At 45.1% G+C, this 20,576-nt stretch overlaps 1 protein-coding gene across 2 annotated transcripts; it reads right to left on the minus strand.

Annotated features, from left to right (window-relative positions):
* Positions 1-8,590: 8,590 nt before the first annotated feature.
* Positions 8,591-14,498, minus strand: LOC119452413 (cathelicidin-3-like). 2 transcript variants are annotated; one of them, XM_037714584.2, is made up of 3 exons: positions 14,369-14,494; positions 11,478-11,666; positions 8,591-8,806 (listed from the first exon to the last, which is right to left on the minus strand). In XM_037714584.2, the coding sequence occupies exons 1-3, from the start codon at positions 14,433-14,435 to the stop codon at positions 8,682-8,684; spliced, it is 381 nt and encodes a 126-aa protein (XP_037570512.1). In that variant the 5' UTR covers positions 14,436-14,494; the 3' UTR covers positions 8,591-8,681. The 2 variants fall into 2 exon arrangements, with proteins under 2 accessions (XP_037570512.1, XP_049523074.1); XM_049667117.1 differs by having other exon boundaries at positions 8,593-8,806; positions 11,478-11,663; positions 14,369-14,498.
* Positions 14,499-20,576: the final 6,078 nt, after the last annotated feature.

The following is a 20,576-nucleotide window of genomic DNA, read 5'->3' on the forward strand; positions in this document are numbered from 1 at the left end:
TCTGTGGCCTGTTCTGGAAATCCCACGTAATGTGGGCTAGAAATAGCCAGCCTCCGCCTCATGGACAGTGAGTGCTGAACTGTGTGGGGTGGCCTCGACCGCGAACACCGGGTGGGAACGTTCCATTTGGGACGCGCTGGTCTGGATGCTGCTTGATTATATGGCGATGAATGAGCAGACGAGCGTCATCAAGCTTGCAGAAAATTTCAGGACAAGCACAGTAGTTTTGAGTTCAAGTTGAAGCCAGCCGATCAGCCTCTTCATTTCCGGCGATCGCTACGTGTGAAGGTGTCCATTGGGCAGCGAGAGATAATCCACCTGACGAAATTTTGTTGGCAGGGTCAGTAATGCTGCGCACAACTGGACAATCAATCTTACTACGTTGTAATCTGCTAAATGCAGCACGGGAGTTGGTAAAGGTGACAATCGTCGATGTGGTTATACCCTCTTGCATTTATTTCAGTGCAACAAAAATTGCAGCTAGCTCCGCAGTTATTGACGAGAATAGATGAGGTAATAAATGTACGTCGTACTTCAGTCGAAAGGCAGATAAAACTGCCAGCCCTTCCACTGGGGTGGAGATGGAAGACCATTGAAGCTGTACTATGGTGAGAATTATGTATTTCCAATTATGTCTATTAAGATGTGATGGTGTTTTGGTTATTTGCACTAATAAAGAATGAGAAATATATATGATCCAGTGGTTTTCATTTATTTGGTGACCACAGGGACCATGGCCTTATGGTCGCTACGGTACACCGCCATAGGGTGTACGGCATAGAGTTTCTCAAGTTATAACACCTAGAGGGTAATCTGGCGCTACCGTCTATGCGAGTTTCTTAAAGGGCAATATGCCGTCATGGGAATGACTGGATATGTGTCTGCGAGGCATGTGTTGGCTGGTGTTGTGCGAGGCTTCGTCTAAAACGTGGATATGGCTACAGAAATAATGCGTCCGTAAAATAAAATCTACATAAAAGGCTTTCATTCACCCATATCACATCTCTCAATAAAGTTTACTCACCTACAATGCAGGATCAAGCTAGGAAAAGCAAGAACAGACGACAAGTTGTTCCGAAGCGAGCTAGAATCTTGTCGTCTGTCCTCCAACTTTAGGGGCGAGCTGATACTTTTTACGTTTCATATAATTGTACATCCAATAATAAGTCCTAAAATTTAAACAAAACATGTGCTGTGTAATAATAAAGCTAAAATAGCGTTTCACGTGCTGTTTCAGCAGGAAATGAATCATTGTGACAGGCCTAGCGCTGCTAGCCAGGCGCGTCAACTTCAACTTCAACTTCATCTTCAAGTCTTTCTGGCTCTCCGTGAACGATGCCAATCCAAAGTCATAATATACCGGAATTCCTATGGATACCACAGGGCAGCAGCGCTAGGTAATATAATATATTACCCCTTAGGTAATATAATCAGAAACTCTATGGTGTACAGCAAAGGTTACCACGTTCTTCATAAACACGTCACCAACGCCTTGCGCGTTCGACCGAACGCGGGAAAAACGCCGCTGCCGTCGAAAACAGTTCTGCGCGTTGCTTGGGCTGCTACATGTCCAAGTTTATACAGCTCCTCAGAATTTTGAGAATGACAGCCCATAAACAAATGTCATGAAACAAAACACCGGCAGCGCATGCCTTTTATGTTAAATCTTCTTAGACTGAAAACTTGGACACATTCGCTTACTAACTGGAATAATAAGGATGGTGTCAACGCGCACACGCAACCATGAATGGATCACACTCGATGACCGCACACCGCAGAATTACCTGATTTCAGTGATTCTGCGGTGTTTTTTTCTATATAATCACTAAAGAAAATATCACACGAAAATTAGAACTATATCAGTTCGAAACCAGCAACGCAGTGCATGCAGCTGATATGAAAAACGTAAAGGCCACGAAATTAACAAGTTGAGGACAAATATTTTCATGAATATTTGTCATTCCAGAACCTTGTTTGCATTTTAGTAGATATGCAATGGCCAGGGAAAAACCTCAATGACGCTGTCCGTCGTTGCATTGAATTGCACAGGAGCAGCTGTTACCGGTCGTGTATTGCGAGTAATTGCACAGAAATTAGACTCGCAACAGTGAGTACATATAAAAAGCAGCAGTTCTGCAAAACATACATTTGAAATGCGAAGATAGAACTTGATACATCTTGAAGATACAATTTGATAAAGGGCAAGAACGTGTCACTGGAAACAAAATTCACTGCTTGTATACACAAAACCTCGCAACAAGTTGTTTAAATATACGTATAAGTCTGCAATAAGTCTACGTATCTAAGCAAACGTCACTGTATATAATGCATCAAACAAGACAAATAAACATGCTGCGCAGTCACAGATAGTAAACTTTACGCATAGAAAGACAGACGATCCAGTGAAGGATAAAACTATGATCGCAGAAATCGTGATATGTACTTGGGCAATGCTGCAGTCACAACAGCACCATATGGGTAGAATAATAGAAGAAGAATGCAGAAATCAATACGAAGATGTGTAATTTAACTGCCTGCACAGCGGCAACAAACATTCTGCCCCCAAACTTTAAGGAGGGTATTGCTTCGGTTCAAAAAAGAAGTAAAACCAGGTTGCTAGAAAGTAAAAAAAAAGGACAAACGAAAGCTATAGATGATGCGGCAAGTTGAATTACCCAATATCCGAGTTTGTTTGTTGGGAAACGCCGCGTGGGCCGGGCTTTCAATGAGCAAGGTCTATCAAAATATGTTATTGATGTCCTCGTAATTTTCGTATTCGCATGATAATTTTGATCATGATGCTGACCGTTACAATAAACGGCAAAACTGTCTGTGGCTTTAAAAGCTGATGAACAGTCGTACGTTTTCATAATTACAAGTTTATGGACCTGAAGGAACATTTCTTTTTACTTGCATTGATTTTTGCTGCTTTGCTATCTAAAGGACAAACTTCTCTCGGCGGGAAAGTTGAGCGAAGCGGTCAATGACTTCGGACACGTTGATGCCGACGTCTCTGTGGGTGATATAGAAGCGCCAGCCTAACCATGCGTTCCACAGACATTGTAGAGCGCAAGTAGTTTTTTGGTAAACTCTTCTTAAAACTATTCTCACGGCGCTGGAAGTGGTCACTGGAAGGGTGACTAGAATCTGCAGCAGTTTGTACACATTTACAAAGAACCTGCAGTCGCATGGAGGGAGGGCATCTATTCCGGTGCTAAAACCTAAAAACACTTCTTCGATGTCGTTGACATCCTTTTTTAGGCACCTTGCACAAACGGTGAGCTCTTAGATTCCAGCAATATCCGTCGTTTCGTCAGCATGTACGGAGAAGCAGCCTGCTGCGTTTAATTTTGCAACTTAGTTTTCTTTGAGAATTTCACCGCAAATTTTGTTAATTTGGTTTTGTACATCTGGGCTGAAATACGGGGCATTACTGGGGCAAGTTTTGAAATGGTTGTTCAGATCTGTATCTCCAGAATAAGTTCGCATGTGAAGTGCTATGAAAATGCCAGTATTTTCAGCGAGGGCTTTGCTTAAATCCATAGAACCACTGTCCCTATGGCTACGGAGAGCCAGACCTTGCCGCCCGGAAAAAAAAAAACTGTCTCAATAATAGGCCCTTAACTTTCTTCTGTTTTCTCTTATTTCACTTTGCCTGCCCTGGTTCAGCTGATTGATCAGATTGGGTGCGCTTCCTGAAAATGTTTGGAGAAAATTATCAGCTGCCAGGTGACAGTCACGGTGATATCTTGCATTTTCGTGTGTGTGGAGGATTGCGAGCGCGTGGTTCCATATCTGGAACGGTTTGGACATGAGGGCTCCAGCGCGTACACGTTGGCCCAAGTTTATAGCTACAATAAAGCCATAAAGTTTCAGTGTTGAAAATTTAAAGTACGCCTTTGAAAATGTCAGTGCACCTTTCGTGTCAAAAGTTTATGAGAACTTGATACCCATAAAGTATTGGAATTGAAATCCATGCGCTCCGTAGTTTCCGCAGCCGCTGCGAAATGCCACGACGCGCCCGCTCGATATCGAAAAGCCCTTGAAACTTTATGCTTGGCTGGGGCTCCTTACGTTATGTGACTCCAGATGCTTGGGCGTTGCAACGAAATCCAGCCCGAGTTCGCAATGTTCGTGCCGAAATGTCTTTTCGAGCGTGAATAAAGACATTGCAGACAAAGTGCAGAAGGATTCCCCGTGCCGGTGGTTGTTTTGGTCGGTGGTGCATGACAGCAGGAAAAAAATTACGTGGGGGCGGGGGGGGGGGGGGGGGGGGGCTGAGGCCCTATCAACCCCCCCCCCCCTCTTGCTACGTCCCTGATCATGCCTGAGAGTACAGATGACTGGTACACCTGTAGAGCCGTTGTTTGGTCGCATGCCAGCGCCTCTACACTCTAAAAACTAGCAGTCAAGGCGGCCACATACTTGAGGGATTGCGATTTGCGTCGTACTAATTTAGCGGCAGGACACCAAGAGATGCAGTCATTCACAATTAAGCCCAAATAACGGTGTTGTCGCACCCAGCTTTTCGGCGTTTCGTCAAGGTACAGTCGGCTCATTATTCGACGAGCGCGTTGTTTAGGGTGGTATGTCATTGTAGCAGGTGATATTTGCAGGCCAATTTCACCCAATTACTCCGAAGTGTCGTTCAGAGCTCTTTGCAAGCTTGCACGAAGCCGCGGGCCAAGCTGCCAAGGGCCGCTATATCCACAGAGCATAGATATCTATGCATAGATCATCTGCATAGATAGCTACGCTCACAGCGAAGTCACAGTTTCGAGGCAAGCGATTTGGAAGTGCGGTAAGTAGGGTGCTAAAAAGAAGCGGCGATAAAACACTGCCCTGTGGGACACCGCACTTCACAGTGCGGGATTCACTTGTTATTTCTCCAATACACGCTTTCATCCGGCGCTCCGATAGAAAATTGTGCATAAAGCGGAGCACATGACAGGAAATTCCCGCGGTTGCAAGAGCGAAAATAATCGCCTTATGCGGAACCGAGTCGCAAGCTTGCTGTGCGTCTAGGAAGAGCATGTACGCGGAGTGCTTGTTTCCTTTAGCCAATTCAAGCGATGAGACAAGGTCTGAAATGCTGTCCAGAGCTGAACAGCGGCGACGAAAACCACTCATCACATCAGGGAAAAAATTCAGCTTCTCTAGCCTGTCATCTAGGCGAAACAGGGCCATTCGCTCCATTAACTTGATGACATTTGAGGTTAGGGATATTGGCCGATAGGACTTGATGTGTCTTTCATGGCGCCCGGTATTGCCACGGTATACCAAATTGGTGTTTCCATGGAGAGAGAGAGAGAATAAACTTTATTCAAAAGAGCACGCGAGCGTAGGTAGCTCCTCCGCTCTGCAGTGGGTGGTCCCCTCAGTCCAGGAGTCCAGCGGCCTTAGCTGCCCTTCTCGCTCGGTCGATTTCCACTCAGATACTACACCGGTTCTCCATACTTCATTATACTCGTCCAGTGTACGATGATGAAAACTCTTATCAATGTTCCTTAATGCTTGATAGGTCACACCGTCTTCACCTGGGCCAGTGCGGCGTTTGAAGAGGCTGAGCGCGTGTCGCAGCTCCTCAAGAGTGAAGTCTTCCTCGTCCATCTGGCAGGCTGGACCGTAGGAAGCAGTTATAGTACTCTGACTTGTAAAAGAAGGTAGGTCGCCATTTGTGGTCTCACTTGACATAGGAGAGACGAAAAGGTCTGCAAATTCCTCCGCTAGAACTTTTGGTGATTGGCCAGTCGCTATGCACAATTCATCCGTAGGCTTCTTGCAAATTTCGGGAATGCGGAGAGCCTTCAGTATGCACCATACACTTCCAGAACCACTTCCAGTATGCAGCGAACAGCATAGGGCTGTCCATCTCTTGCGACAAATCTGTTTTGTATGCCGCCGTATGGTTGCATCAATGCAGTTATACACTAGTCCCAGTCGCTGCGTCGTTTAGAGCGCTGTACCCGCCTATAAGCGTGGACGTCGACATGAGCGGAGCCACAAAAGCTTAAGATCGGGTTTGATTTGACCGATACTCCGTCGTCGTTCTACTATAGCTTCTCGTAAACACTTAATCACCAATATGAACAGACTGTCTTGAGATGGTGTCTCTCGAGATCAGCTGACGGAACTTGTCCCAGTTAGTCACTGTATAAATGGCAGCCTGGCGGCTATGTGTTGGTGTTGACCAAATGGGCAGGTGATCTGACCCCACGGGTCAGCTTCACATGACCAGGCTAAGCACACATCTCTCGTTGAAATCGCAAGGTCTATATATGGAGTGCTCCTTTCCTCTACCTATAAATGTAGGTGAATCATAATTCAGTATTTGCTCATCATTCTCGATAATAAGCTCGTTAATCTCTGGCCCATGGTTGTCTTGGGGACGGCTACACCATCGCGGATGGTGGGCGTTAAAATCGCCGCATAACACAAAGATGCACCACACCGAGACGCTAAGCACTCAAGTATAGTGAGGTATCTGAAGAACGCGTAGGCCGGTTGTATATGCTTGCCTCCGTCGTAGTGATACCCTACCTCTCGGAGGTGCAACATATTTCTTTAAAATATCGGCCGAGGTGTTATCTCACAAAAGCATTTCTACGTTTTTTATGTATTTGAATAGGCATTGTCGGAGTTTGGCCCGAGCTAGATCTTCCTCTTAAAAGAAAGCTTTACCTCCGAAGTTTCTACCTGAAGACATGGGAACTTAGGAATTGTTTTCATTGGCTTCAACTTCATCAAATTCGATTAGCTTTGTTGCATGTGAAATAAAAGTTGAGACATGCCGAGTGTACTGACGAGGTGCCGAATTTGCGCAATCAGTAATTTACAGCCAAGCCATAATGGCTACCCCGGCAAATTTGCTACGGCCGTGCGTGTACACGGTCGCGTCGACAAATAAAAATTTTCGTCTCCCGAGCTAGTGTAATTTTGAGCTTCCGCGTAACAGAATTGTGTTTTCTCGAATGTTCAAATTACAATCCGATGCTAATGTTACGGGGAGAAAATATGTGTATTTACAATATATACAGTTAGAAGGTTGTAGCTCTGGGTACCACCATCCACCGAGTTCCGAGACACTTCAGCCTCTTCTTCACCAACTAACGTCATTTTGTCATAGCGGTAAAAAAACTCGTACGTGACATTAACCCTCGGCGGCAGAAGCATTGTCTCGATGCATGTTTCTTAGGGTGTCGAATCAGTGTGCAAGTAATAGGGCTTTAGTCGCGAAACGTGCACGATATCAGTTCCTAGTGGGGTAGAAGACTTTGAAGTCACAGGTGATATCTCATATGTGAGGCTGGTGACTTGGCGAAGAACTCGGTATGGCCCGACGTATCGTGGTAGCAGTTTTTTGCGAAGGCCGACGCGACGGGAGCGTAACCGAAGCAGGACAAGGGACCCAGGGGTGAAGTGAGTGTCCCGACGATGACTGTCGTAACGGTGATTCTGGATAGTGTGAGATGCCAGAGGACGGTCACGGGCAATACGACGTGCTGTGGCCGCGCGAACAATGGCGTAGTGAGCATAGAACGTGGCAGTGGGGGCATCAGAAGGAAGCAGCGAGTCAAGAGGCAGGAGGGGGTCATGGCCATATAGTAGATAGAACGGGGAATAACCAGTAATATCTTGACGCGACGAATTGTATGCAAACGTCACGAAAGGTAAGGTGCAGTCCCAATCCCTCACTATCATGTCTGCATGTTGTGTGTAAGTCGCACTTTACAAATTATGTGACGCGCTTTACTTTGAGAAATTGAATTAGTTCAATAACGCACTTGCGCCAGGTGGAGGGTCTACTAGAATGAGGACATAGGCTGCACTCAGGCACACATTCGTGCGCGCGTGACGAACGTGTGCACACGACGTATCTGTCCTTGACGAGTGGCTGCTCTGTCCGTTGCATAGGTCACGCAGAGTGTGCTACGACCGTAATCGACATCAAGGCAAGACTGTTAAAAATTGCAGTGACGTTCACTTCGTGAACGAGGGTTACGCGCAAGTATCTGGGCGCAGTTAACGTGCACCGCGGCGTCGAAGCACCAACGGAAAGGGCGCTAACGAGGTCGTAGATGCTGCACCACCACATGCTACGCCTTGTGGTGGTGGCACGTGTGTAACGTCAGCAGCAGCTTCGCTTTACGTCCATTTTCAAAGGGTGGAATGGAGGCAAACATTTTTAAGAGCACTTATTATTATCGTAACAAAACTGAAGTATCAAACTAAAAACGGCTATTCACCAATAGCAATTCACAATTTTTGTTAAGTGCTTCTGTATTGAAAGAAATCATACAAACTTCGCCCATTACACCGTTTTCTAACGCGCCACTGAATTGAGAGTCCACACCCTCGGAAATAGAAAAATACTTTCACGTAAACTACAAATACCTGTCATATTTGTTTGCGAGATCTGCGATATCGGATTTGTGGCAGCTAACTTATGCATTTTTGAACATTGTGCCACTGTTCCTTTCTTAAAGTAGCAAATTTTCGCCAATATTGGCATAAAGACCCTTCCCATGGTAGGGTCCTCGATCAAACGAGCAAATAGACAACACCCAAAATTCAGGAGACAAAGCGCATTTAACGCTTCTTTCAGCCTTTAATTGACTTTAATGGCCATCTGCTATTCGCGCTCATTAAGCCCAAGGTCTGGGGAAAGGCCTGGGCCAGGGCTAGCGCCCGGGACGAGGAAAGGGCCTGGGCCAGGGGCGGAGCCAAGGCCTAGGCTTAAAGATGATAGCTCGACGCTGCCTCGTCTTTGGCTCTTCCTCGGCGTAAATGTCCACTTCCGGCAGGTCTGCATCGAAAGAAGATTAACCGACACACGGACACTTCAGTTGACGCCGTGAAGAATGAATTAAACAGAAAATGCTCGATATTTAGGTTCGCTGAATAATTAGCTCCTTGGTTTGGATGTTCGAAAGCTGCAAGAGTGGTGTATGGCAGGCACCTGAGCTTCAATTTAAGTGTTAGTATACATTCGAGGCCCAGATAAGGCGTTACAGGAGATTTAGGTACAATATATTTTCGAAACAAGATTGAAAAAACAAAGTATAAAGTAAAAGTTACTTTCAGCCACACATTTCTCTACAAAGCAATTACTAAACAGGACTGTAGCAGTAGCGTAAACGGGAGTTGCCAGCATGGCAGTTCAGCCAGAATTTAAATGATGGATGTAAATGATGGATGTACATAGATTTGCCTAAACTTCATCCTTCTCAGTTTAAACGGCTTCGGGAATTGACCAATTTATCATTTTTCAACAAAATATTTCGTTGTAATTGAAATTATTAGCAACAAATTACGCATCCGCCGAGAGACTAACGTCACAAAAAGCGTTTGAGGCCACAAGCACGAAGGATAGAAAACTCCATGCAATAACATTCATTCCATAGTAGCTGAGTGATGGCAGCACCAGGGTTCCCTCTAGTTGTTTTTGTGTGATATTCAATGCCTTCAGTCCAAACAAGACAGAAGTTCACAAGAAGATGGAGGCTCGAAGTGTTTGGCAGTAGCCGCTGGAGCGAACGTTTGCACTAGGGTACTCGTCTTAGCCAGGGTACCAACTGACTTCTTTAGCAGCGTTTTCATGTACTCGTAGCTGACTCTCTCCTCCACCCACATTGTGGGAGAAGAAGGAGAATAAGCCGTTGCGTAATGTGCGGCAACTGATGTAAAAGTACTAAAACAATGGAAATTTCGCCAGAAAAGACGAAGCACTGACTGCGATAGCAACGTTTACGGTACCGATGAACTTCTGGAAAAGTTTTCTCTCTATACGCGGGTGCGACAACACGCAGGCGCGCGCTAAATTTCCGGCATTCTTAAAAGCATTATCACGCCGTGTAGGGCCTGTAATGGCATCCCAAAGACAGACGCCACTGCACTGTACGTAAAATGCGGCGCCCTTGAAATATATGTTTCAGTTTGTTAAGCACTAATATTGTTTTGCACTTTTTAATAGTCTCAAAGCATTTAAGATAAAAAAGCATGCCGAGTGAACGAGATGTTTGATGACTTATACAGCGAAGCTGTTTATGCGAACCCTGTGCCGTCGCTGTCGGACTTCGCTAAAAAGGGGCCACGTGACCTAGCGTGAGAGGAGAGAAAAAGAAGAGCTCAAAAGGTGGAAAGGGGTTGGAGGGTCCCATTTCCCCGGTGCGAATGCTATGAGAGGGTGCAGGTGAAAAGGAGAACGGGGAGGGGGGCAGGCGTACGTCACGCCGTCCAATACTCGCGTTGGAGGGGGAGAGCGTGAGGCGCGCCAACCTATGGCGGTGTATGAAAACAGTAGGTCAACGGAGGGTGGGAGAGGAGTTCTGTTAGTGTTGGTAGTATATACGGAGCTTTGGTGAAGGACTCTTGTGGCCGCGAATGCAACTACGGCTCGGACGCTCGCTCCTATTGCAGCCGGCCTGACGCGGCAGGCCGGCTAAAACAGCTTCGCTGCTGAACCATCTTGACGGAGATGGTCAAAAATGTTGCTGAACAAAAATGTTGCTAAACAATGCTACTCGGCTTAAAAATTCACTTTGCAACTACCCCACTCTACGCACCGGCTTATCCTGCTCTTCTTGAATTGATGGTGAGGCAGAGTTAGTTACCCATGTGTAAAACGCTACAAAGGAAAGCAGTTGAACCCTGAAGAAGACACGTCCAGTTGTAACGTTTGCTCTAGCAACATTCCGTGTTCGAGTAATGGTCATCAATGCTTGAAATTCCTTCAAGATGTTGTCCTAAAGACTTATTCTCTCACAATGGCAACAATACAAGGAACAAGGTGGTTGTACTGTTGACTGTTGTTCTGGAAGAAAGAATCCAAATAAAATTAGGGCAGCAGGAATTAAGGGCTCGACATTTCGGGTGGTTGACAAATGAGCACCCAGGTTGTGAAATTAATTGCGTCAAGTTATTGAAATATGGGAGAATATTTTGTGAAAAACGGTACTCGAAGTCCTGCTTCTCATTATGAAGTCTCGAAGGCCAAGAGTTAATCTCGTCGTCACACTGGCATTGCGAGCGTATATATCAAAGATAAAATGGCCTTATCGATGCTAAACGGATCCAAGGGAATAGGTACCATATTTGCTAACATGTACTCCATGCCGCCGTTGCGAAGGTGTTACTTCTATGATTGGCAGCACAGCGGGACTCAATATAAATACAGGCAAAATGAATTGAAACGGTGGGAAATTAGGGTCCAGGGGCTCTATTTTGTAAAGCTCGATTTCATTTTTCGCTCTTTTCGCCTTTCGTCATCACCTTGGATCGCGCCGCTATCATCGCTAGGTTTTCGACCATTCGGGGCAATACGTATATCATACGAAGGCAAAATTAAACGGAACAGTATAGAACATATACGTCCAGACTTATTTATTTCGACTACCTGGCGTGCATGATCTTTTCGTGGTTCAATCATTTAGGGCACATAACATGATGCACATAGCATGGCAGTTCCATCTATTTACCGTTCAGCGTGAAATCCATCGGCTCAGGCAAAGGCCTGGGCTGAGGCCAAGGTAGAGGCTCAGGTTGTGGCCAAGGTTGTGGCCATGGCCGAGGAAGGGGATAGGGCCGGGGGTAGGGCCATGGCCGAGGAAGCCAAGGGGCCGGGTAGAGCTCGCGAAGCTGGTTGACGTTTTCCGTGGGTTCGCCTGCTGCGTCATGAGATCAGTAACGAGGCTACATGCTGGATGCATGTAAACTTCAACGTCATGCGTGAGAATGCGCCTTATTTATATGGTTTTGCTGTTTACGGCTTATTGGCGCTTCTCGAAACAAACAACGACACCATTCTCGAAACAAAGATCGACGGCAAAACTAACCGACGTGGTTAAAAGATTGTGCTACTGCACGAATCGTGCAAAAAATAACAAGAAATAAAAAAAAAAAACAGAATCTGGCGAACCAGCGTGAAAGGGAACTCTGCAGGCTTTCCCTAGCATGCAAATCAAGTGTGAAATGTGCTGAATGAACAGGTGCGGGTTTATTTTTTGTGCAGCAGAGCTTACTTGTATAAAGTGTAACCTGCGCAATGAATACGGACACGAACAAACACAGATATGAACATGTTAGTATTTTTCGCACCGGCTATACCGTGGCATTTGGGCACCAACGCTCCCATTAACAGGCATTGCTAGCAGAGCTGAGTTGCTCGCACGAAAACAGAAATGCATTTCAGAATCAACTAGACTGGACTGGACAAACTTTATTTGGGTGCTGCAGGACGCGCTTAGGGCAGAATGAACCATTTTATTTTTTATACAATGTTTTCACTTATTAACATATTCACTGGGTAATTCGTCCAAAATAAAAAAATTACGAACTATAGTCTGCTTTGTTTATTATTGCATCTACAGTATTTATTTATACATAACTGTGATGCATCAGTCATGTTTTGAAACGAAGATACCATATTCCTTTGCATCTAGTGTTGACAATTCAGTTTAGGCTGTCTTCTAGTGGCATGTGCATTAAGGGCTTGTACAGAGCTCACTCATTTCATCTCAGTTACAAACCGTTTGCTGCTGTCATGCAAATGCACGCGGATAAACTTTGCTTATGTAAACATGATATAAATTAGGAAGGAGGAATAGCCGGAAAGACAGGGAAGTCAGCCAGTTCTCAGACCGGCTGGCTACCCTGTGCTGGGGAAAGAAAGCAAGGGGAACAAGAGATAATAGAAAAGAGATGTAGAAAATGAAGTGTAAAGAAGAGCACAAAAAAATTGAGAATACGGCACTGCTTAAAGTCAGTCTCTGACACCAGTTCTCCGCAAGAAGCCTAAGAACGCTTTCAAAGCCTTCTGTGCTGAGGACGGTCTCGGCCAGTGTCTCAGGACCCTTTCCTCTGACAAAGGGCGTTTATCAAGTCCATCTAACACTATTCAAAGTTCATTCCTGGGCGCACTGAAGCGGGGACACTCAGTGAGAAGGTGGCATTTATATTAGAAGAGTAACCTGTTTTCTAAGCCTTGCAGGAAATTGCGGACATAGGTTTCGAGCAATAGTGATGTACGTCTTGACTTCAGGAATATTCATAATTGTCTCATAACTTGTCATCATTAGCAATCATACTGGCCCCGCGCACCAGCTTTCGAGGGGTTTCCCCAGGCCAATGGTGTTGGCTCCGAAGTAGACGTCACAGCACAATAGTGACGTCGGCGGTTGACAAGCCGGAGTGGCTGACACGGCCGCCAGAAGAATATCGTAACGAGCAAAAGAGAGGGTGAGAGAAGAAAGGAGAAAGGCAGGGAGGTTAACCAGATGGGAAGATCTGGTTTGCTACCCTACGTTTGGGAGGGGGGAGGAGGAGGTAAAGTGACAGGAAAGTACAGATAGAGAAATGAGCACATACACACATCTAGATACATCTGATCAGGCTATAGCCACTTGATGCCGTTAAAAAATGCAACAGTGCCCTCATCGCCCTCCGCTGCGATGGCTTGAGATGTCGGCATTCTAAAAGAAGTTCCTCCGTTCGAGGTCTTTGGTCAAAGAGCGCTATCACGATTGCGAGCGATCGTCTCTGTAAATTGTAGCGAGGACAGTCACAGAGAAACTGCCAGAAAAATGTCGTACTAAGCCAGAAATTGAATAACGCGCACGGGCTGTTAGTGCCCCTGCAGCACAGCCGGAATTTAGCCTCATTTCTGAAGCACCTGGCATGTACGCGGATATTTATGTCATCTCATCGGACTCAGTGCATTACTGTAAACACGACGTGGCGCTGGGCTCGTTGGCGACCTTCAGAAATTAACATTTGCGCGGAATAGACATCGTTAAGAAGAGGGAAATCGCAGAGCGGTACCACCACCAACCAAATTTTATTGCTGGTGCAGTACCTATATATATATATATATATATATATATATATAAGGAATCAAAACACGAGAAACTATAAATCACCAAATGGCCAAATAGGACGCCTTCCTTGACATCGCATCGGACATGAACATCATTTCTGTACCGCGTAGAACTACAGAAGAATCAGGGATGCACCAGTTTCCTGTTTCCTTGCTGAAGCGGGTATTCTAACAATTCTCTAGCCTTGACATAGAATTTGAGGATGTCTGTTAGCTTTGGTTCACATTTGCAAGATTCACAACGCGTAACTGGTTCTCCACCGCCCTTTTATGTCCCGCAGCTCTTCCATTTAGGCCGCGCCTAGTTTTTTTCTACATACACTTTTCCACGTCAGCGGAATTTGATAATAGAATATTGATATTGACATTGCACAATTACTGCTAGACAAGCCGACGATGTTTTTAGCGGAGTTTGAGGCAATACATTTGTTTGTTTTTTTCTTAGGCTCACAAAATGTAGTAACACAATCCGCGTGATATTACTGAAAAACTCACCTTGATCGGCAAAGCTGGACTGGGCGAGAAGCGCCAATGTGATGGCGATGACGGAAAAGGACTTCATGGTCGCTTCGTTCGGCCTGCGTCTGCTGCTGTGGGTTACTTTCGCACTCTTTAAATACACAGCGCTTTCTTATCAGATCGCAGTGACCAGATAGCACTGTACACCGTGGCTGACGCAAATAATAATGTCTTTACGCTGTCAATAGCTGAAATTGATCTCCAGTAGTGGGAGATGGCTCCTCACGTGCTGCCGATAATGGGCCATTGTCTCGCCGCATTATTAGTCTCTGGAATTCCCGGTGACCGCGCGTGGGTGATATGGGGCTCGTGTAGTGTTTTCCTGAGAACCATCGAAAATCCTACTTGGCCACCTTAGAAAATTTAGATACGTCTGTGCCTAAAGTCTACGCGTAAGGGTGTATTTCACTGACTGTTCACAGACTGATCAAGTCAATAATCTGCAGACGTATATAATTCTTTCCACAAACTTCATTCTATGCAATTTCTGTATGTTATGTAGTGTTCTAAATTAAAAAAAGCCTCACAGGACCATTACGAATGTGTACTGTGAATGTTTAGGCGTGAGCTGTGATGCGAGCTCGGCGTTCTCTCTCCCGATATCGAGCTCGCCAAATCGCTTTGGTAGTTTGGAGGTCCGGCTTCTTCAATGACATTGCAGTGCAAAGGTTGAAGTACGTGGTGATCATTTTTTTTGTTTTCAGGAAATTTTTAAAGTCGCCGGTTCCAGATAACCTAATTCCCGTCCATGAGCTGAATTATTGCGAGAAGTGTATATGCTTGCTCGAGAAATCGAAACACATATTCCACTAATTAAAAACATCACTAACTTCTCCATTATTCACTGTACAAGACATATTGCACTCTAAGTGTTGTAGACAATGATTTTGCGAGACTTATGTACTTTGAATTAATTTCCAGAATATTTGGGTAATTAGAATAATATGTGTATCAATTTCTCGTGCTAGTAATGTCCGCCGCTTCGAAGAATCCAGCTCAGGAACAAGAATTATGCTATCTCCCGTAAGATGTTTTTGAAAATTCTGTAAAAGTTAAAAATGATCACCCTGTATAGCATTCTAGATTAAAATGCTACGACCCGCCGTGGTTCCTTAGTGGCTATGGTGTTGGGCTGCTAAGCACGAGGTCGGGGGATCGAATCCCGGCCACGGCGACCGCATTTCGATGGGGGCGAAATGCGAAAACACCCGTGTACACAGATTTCGGTGCACGTTAAAGAATCCCAGGTGGTCGAAATTTTCCCGAGTCCCTCACTACGGCGTGCCTCATAATCAGATCGTGGTCTCGGCACGTAAAGCCCCATAATTAAAAAAAAATTCTACGCTCATTTATATGGTGATCGAACACTCACCAGCTTTCTCTGGAGCAGCCTGGAGCAGCAACACTGGAGCAGCCGAAGACGCTATGACATGAGAGTATGAGAATAGGACGACGATTCTGAAATGATGAAGACAGCATCAAGATGACAGCTTGAGGCGACCGCATGAGGACAATAGGATGACGATGACTGTACGACGGCAAGGTCGTGTCGACGATGGTAAGACAAGAATCATATGACGAAGCTGGAGTGAAGACGATCGAACGACTACGGCGACAACAATCCATATGGTAAAAAATCCCGCATTCTCCTAACTCCTATATCCCATAGCATCATATCACATATGGGATGTACTGCAAGTACTGAACTGCTTGCTTCTTCTTTGAGGGACATCTGGCAATACACTTAGCATTTTCCTTCCTTGGCAACCATATACATCCGGAGGCGTCATCAATGATCACGTCAACAAGCGGCATGGAAGAGTGCAAAAGGTTGGTTTGCCGATTCACTAACCGATAGTCTTTCGAAAACGATACGATTCGTCTTCTTTCGGAACTGTTGTGATGGGTAATGGCAAACGTTGTCGATGGCCAGATTATCTGGGAGTCTATTTGCTACAGTTCCCCTTTTAGCGAGGTTTTCTTCTCACATGTTATGTTATGTCTTTTTTTTCTGACCGGCGTATGGTCACAAAGAAAAAAAAAACACAAACCTGCCATGTGAACAGTTGCGGACTGGTACGTCGGGATGCAAAGAAGCTTACGATACAAAGATGGCCTATCGCTTGCATCAGTGACAATCCTAGATAACTGAAAAATATTATCGTCATGCTGTGGTGTCACTTCGTGTACCACACACACACACACACATATATATATATATATATATATTTATTTGGTACATGAAGTGACAACTCAGCTTCCATGCCCAAAGCATCTATCTCAATGCATTTTGTTTGCAACACCGTGCTTATTACGAGAGTGCATCTCCTGATTATTTTGCTGATTACATCCCTTGCTGAATAAATAAAAACGCAGATCAAGAACTTCGAGTCATTTTGTGAATAAACTATTTGACTTCTCTCTCTCTCTCTCTATTTGAAATAACTTTTCGGTTCCCACCTGGGAGCCTTGATCACAATAAATATAGACATCCTTCAAATCATTCTTATCACTAAATATTTTTTTTCAGTTCTTGGTCGGCGGCGTTCGCTTTTATTCACGATACCTCTTGCCGACCAGGCTTAGGATTTCCTATGCCAAGTACTGGTTCATAATATTAACAGAAGTTCCCGTATTTATTAGTACCATGAAACTTTGCGTAATTAATGAGCATAGCGAGCATTATATATTAGATGTCATCAAATGCACTGTCACAATTGGAGTTGAAACGACATCGGGGTAGCTTGCACTAGTGGCGCAAGGCTAAAGACAACGCGGAGCTGATCAATTCCTAGCTGGTCCTGGCTATATGAAGTGATGCTAAGTTATACGAAGTGTATAATCATTTCCTCGTGGTCAGTGGCATTGGGCAACGCCTCTCGGAGCACTTGCAGTCCGAGCACACGTACGGTAAGTGAGGTGAAAGCTATGCACAGTGTACGGGCGGCGCGTAGCAGACGACAAGCTGGGACGACGTCACGGCGCCTGCGTAGTAGCGCAGAGCTGTGGGAGCTTGTGGGAGCTCGGCCGAGCCGCCGCCAGAGGCGCCTGCTTGCTGCAGTCACGGACACCGGGAGCGTTCGGCCCTAATGCGGGGAAACGGCGAAGCGCGGATGGCGTCGGCAGCACCTCTGCGCGTTGCTTCGTTGGTGCTGCTACAATTTGTTCCTCTCTCTCTCACTGACTCTCATTTTCTCTTTCTCTCTCCCGAAGATAACGCGCGGCGCGCGCACTCTCACGCGCTCTCATTTTCTCTTTCTCTCTCCCGAGCACAGCGCGCGACACTCCGCGGGGTGGTTAGAGTCAACGCAGTGGCAGGCGGCACACATTACGGCCGGCTTAAACAGCTCCACGTTAAAAATGACTTGTTGCTCACCCTGGCTTAATTCACTCTTGATGCTATTCGGTGGGAAGAGGGAAGCCTATGACTCTCGCACCTATGATGTTACCGACACAGGTGGGGAGTTCAATGGAGAATGGCGGTTTTCTTGTTCTAGCTACCCAGTAGTGTCAGGTAAACGTGGGTTGCCCACATAAACGGTACTTTTGCGAATGCCTGGCTTCGTCGAATGAACCAGGGGCTTTCGCTTGAACTTGTTTTCCTTCCTCTCGCATTATTCAATATAGAACTAAGGTGGCAACCGACGATTCTAAGATATCGGGTTATGCAAGTTGTAATAATTTGCTCTTTCCATTGATGTATTCAATGAAACTGCCTGATTGGTGCTGGGAGAATAACGCCTTGTTCCAACGCTTGACTTTGTTAGTTTCAAATGCCGTCGTGAAAATTAGGCGCCACGCACTCCAAGGATGGCTTGCATGTTGACTGAAACACAACTCATTCCACTTCGGCACATTTCCTTTTAAGTCCAACTGCAAGTTTTTCACGTTATCTTCATCATTTTGTCATGCATTATTTTTCCAACAGTATTCGTAGAATCTTATGCAAGGTATTGCGGAGGTGGACTCACCATCGAAACAATCCGGTGGTGCAATCACCTTGCCCTTTCTTCGTAAGTCATCAATCGTCGCACTGGACAGTTTCATAAGATGCGCCTGCTGTTGCATCTGAGTTGCCTGTAAGCGTAGAACCTCTTTTACTGTGCTTGTAATTGCCGATTCAGTTGAAGGTAGGGCTGGTAAAGCTTTCCGAGCCATAGGCAACCGTAATATACTGTATAAATATTGTTTCACGCGTGCGTGCAACAATATTTATACAGTATTTATACAGTATTTATACAGTATACAGTATTTGTACAATATTTTATCTTCATTTACACATATGTCAAACGGCTAAGGTATTCTGCGCCTGCGTCTGCAGCGAATGAACATCGCCTATTTTCTACATGCCAATACGGGACAAGCATTGTCCTTGAAATGTCAATCAGCGTCGCTTGGACTTGACTGGCCTGACAACGCAGTGCGATGGATAATGGACAACATATGTCACGAGTCATTCATTCACAATCTACACAAAACGGGCATGTGTGCTTTTATTTATTTATTCACTCATTATACCGCGTGTCTATTTTTTCGAAATTAAAAATAAGCAAATTAGGCTTTTAAGGAAAGGCAAGCGGTAGCGTATTGTGTGGCATGGCAGCTAGATAAGCTGATAATAAAGGCGCTCAACTAATTCACACCAGTTATCTCAGGGATTTACAATTCCAGGAAGGGTTCTCCAGATTTATATTTCGGAGCAATAAGCGGATGGGAATTTTGCTCTTGTTACAATATGCAACACCGGTGATAGCACGCTCACAAACCAAACTCCAAAAGCACCTATTTGTCGCTTGCGCGTCGTGTCCCAACCGGTTGACTCGCACAGAGCGGGTTCCTGCGATAGTACAAATGTCAGCTAATGTCGCAATGATATGCTATGTATGTCGCGGCAAGTCGGTTGAGCTCCTTTCTGGCCAGACAAAGCTCATTGAATAGATTAGTAAGGGCAGTGCGCTGAAAGCGTCGGCATAAGTAAAAAACAACTGAAGGGATTTTAAAGCGGAACGTACTCATGTGGATAAAGCCCGGTATATTTCTCGACAGACAGCGAAAATATTCACCTGAAGGGGCATGAAAGAGACACGGTAAATCAGTGTGCACTAGGAAATAACACATTCGAAACATTATTATTTTTTTTCTTGGAGGGAGAATGTTTATTACATAAGGAAGAAAGAGGCAGGAGGCGGTCCTTCCGAGCGTATCCTGTTTACTCTGACTTCCCCTTTCTCTCCTTCATTACTGATCCCCTACTCTGCCCTGTGAATTTCATGCGTACAATTATTACTTTAAAAATTTGGGGTATAACTTTTCTTTTTTTAATATTTCAACGCAACCTCAGCGCTCGTACGTTGTTCTGTCGTGCACGGATTTCATTGTGTTTTCTCGTTGAGATGCGTATTTCGGTTTATAGTAAGCAAACTTCTTGAATGTCCCCAGGATCTGAACAGCCACCAAGAACGCAATTACGCCAATACCGGTTTCATTTTTCATTGTGTGAACCCCCTCTTTCTTTCAAGCCGGTATTGTTGGTCGAACCACGCTCTACGGAAACTTGAAGACCCTCTGCGTTGTTAGTCACCGCTCTTAACGGTACTCCGCTGGTTGTACGTTATTTCTGCAAAGTACGCAACGCTCAAATAACCTTAATCAAAAGGACTCCAATAGGAAACAACCATGCTGATATATCGGAAATATAAAACATTTTCATGTTTTTTTTAAGGTAGTATCGATAAAACGCCTACAGGCTAATATTGAACAAATATGAGAGCTTTTATCAGCCCAATGGGAAGGCGAGGACGAAGCGACACGTGACATAGTGTGTGTAATAATAGCGCACCTGTGCATGTCACTGCGCAATGAAAAACACTGCTGATAAACTTAATTCGTTCATTTTTCTTTTATTTTCGGAATCAGCGTTTAAAGAAATGCAACGAAATTATAGAATACAATAGAATAGACGGTTTATTTCTCTTTCACGAAGTACAAAACTGTACAGGGAAGAGGGGACACTGGGCAAAAAGCTGCTAAAGGCAGCTTGAGGGAGCACCCCCTGCTTTAGGTACACATGAGAAGCAATGGGTGGGCATATACAAGATCTACAAGAATAACCAAAGGCTAGTTAATCACCCGACGAGAACCGAAAAGCCGGAATGTTTGTAGGTGGGACAGAAAAAAAAGAAGT

The sequence above is a fragment of the Dermacentor silvarum genome, chromosome 5 (assembly GCF_013339745.2).
Source record: "Dermacentor silvarum isolate Dsil-2018 chromosome 5, BIME_Dsil_1.4, whole genome shotgun sequence".
Classification (NCBI taxonomy): domain Eukaryota; kingdom Metazoa; phylum Arthropoda; class Arachnida; order Ixodida; family Ixodidae; genus Dermacentor; species Dermacentor silvarum.